The sequence below is a fragment of the Poecilia reticulata genome, linkage group LG20, assembly GCF_000633615.1.
Source record: "Poecilia reticulata strain Guanapo linkage group LG20, Guppy_female_1.0+MT, whole genome shotgun sequence".
Lineage (NCBI taxonomy): Eukaryota > Metazoa > Chordata > Actinopteri > Cyprinodontiformes > Poeciliidae > Poecilia > Poecilia reticulata.
In genome coordinates, this window is record NC_024350.1 from 10,513,500 (window position 1) to 10,515,265 (window position 1,766).

The window sequence follows — 1,766 nt, forward strand, 5'->3', positions numbered from 1 at the left end:
TTTGCTCTAAAGCAGATTTAAAAAAGTCATTTTTACTGCAGTGATTCTTTGAGGTGAAAGTTTGCAGCAGGTTGACCGTTCAGGCTGTTTGCAGAGAAGGAGAGCCTCCTGCTGACGGTGGAGCGGCTGCATCAGACGCTGCAGCAGCAATGCCACCTCAGAGGTAACGGCGCCTCCTGCTGGTGGGAAGAGTTAAAACTCCAGAGAAACCCAACAGAGTGTCTGACGGGGTTTTTGTTTTATTAAATAATCTGTGAATGTTTGAAGCTCCAAACAAGGTGAATTATTTTAATCCAGTTTGTGGAACAACAGAGACGAGTTTTAGTAGATAAATTTTGTGTTTTTATTGTTTTTAGTGGATAAATTTTGTGTTTTTATTGTTTTTAGGGGATAAACTTTGTGTTTTTATTGTTTAATTTTGTGTTTTTGTTGACGTCTCAGTGGAAAACGAGAAGCTGAGGATGGAGGTGGAGAATCTGAAGGAAGAGAACGAGAGAACAGCCGAGGTGAAAACAAACGGATCAGTTCTCTGGTGTTTAGCATCTGATTTTAAAAGTCTGAATATAAATGTTCCTCATTTTAACTCTGTGCTAATGCAGCTCTTTCATGTAGGAGTTCTTATAAAATTATTACATTATTCTGGTCATTTWTAACTGATTATTTGACTCTCGTTTTATTATTGACTTTATTCTCTCTCCTCTCTCCCAGACGTGGATTAATGAAGCTGAATAAACTCCTTCATTTTGTCTGGTTTGGTTCTGCAGGCTGGACGGTCCGACGTCCAGCTGCTGCTCAGCCAGATRGCAGCGGCTGAGGACAGACAGCAGAGGGCGCTAGAGGCCGTCAGACAGCAGAGCAGCAGAGAGGCAGAGGAGGCGCAGACACAGGCGCAGAGGCAGAGTAAGACTCCACCTCTATTCTACTTTTTATTACTTTTAACCATTTATTTAGTAGTTTACTTTAGTTTTGATTTTTTAAAATGTTGATTCAAGTTGAGTTTTTAGACCGTTTTTAAATCTGAACATGTTTCAGACGTTTTATTTGTAGAAAAATGTTTTTATCTCATTAGATTTCATAGTTTTGCTGTTTGAAATGATTGGATGACAGTTTGTTTCTCTTGTCTGAAGCTTCATATAAACCAGTTTTCAGGGTTTTGTTGTTGTTGTTTGTTTTTCCAGTGGAAGCTAAAGATGCTGACGTTCAGCGGCAGCTGGAGGAGAAACATCTGGAGCTGGAGGAGATGAAGACGAGGATGAAGGAGCAGGAGAGGGAGCGGCAGAGCGAGCTGCTCAAGATGCAGATGGAGGTCGGCACAACAGTCATAGTGCAGCTGCTGCTTTTCATTTAATTTAACAGTTTAGTCGTTTATTTTCTGTGAACTRAAGCTCAGAATCAGATCAAACTGTTTGTAATGTTTATAATCCTCTTATTCTGCAGCTCCTGGGTGTTTGTAGTCAGTTTTCTGGTTCGTTGCTCCCCCTGCTGACACCCACAGGAACTGCAGGAGGCTGGACCTGCAGTGGATGAGCTTCAATAATCGATTAATCAGTTAATTGGATAAAAATGGGCTTTTTCTTTTAACCACTTAAGCTTTTTTTATATAACACAAAGTACATTATAATATACAAATAACTGAATCCTTCTGTAAATAAGAAAATAAACATTTTATCCCCTAAAATGTAACAGAATCATTAATAACTTGAAAAGATCTGAGTTTAATTTGTGTGACTATAATCTGAGTTACATACGTGATGCATTTCCACCTC

The 1,766-nt window shown here is 39.3% G+C and overlaps 1 protein-coding gene across 1 annotated transcript; it reads left to right on the forward strand.

Annotated features, from left to right (window-relative positions):
* Window positions 1-75: 75 nt before the first annotated feature.
* On the forward strand, window positions 76-1,678 carry ccdc152 (coiled-coil domain containing 152; the record flags this gene model as incomplete). The annotated part of the gene is made up of 5 exons (XM_008438664.1): window positions 76-163; window positions 442-506; window positions 765-900; window positions 1,179-1,306; window positions 1,438-1,678. Coding segments are annotated over 5 exons (507 nt in total), but the record flags the coding sequence as incomplete, so codon positions are not given.
* Window positions 1,679-1,766: the final 88 nt, after the last annotated feature.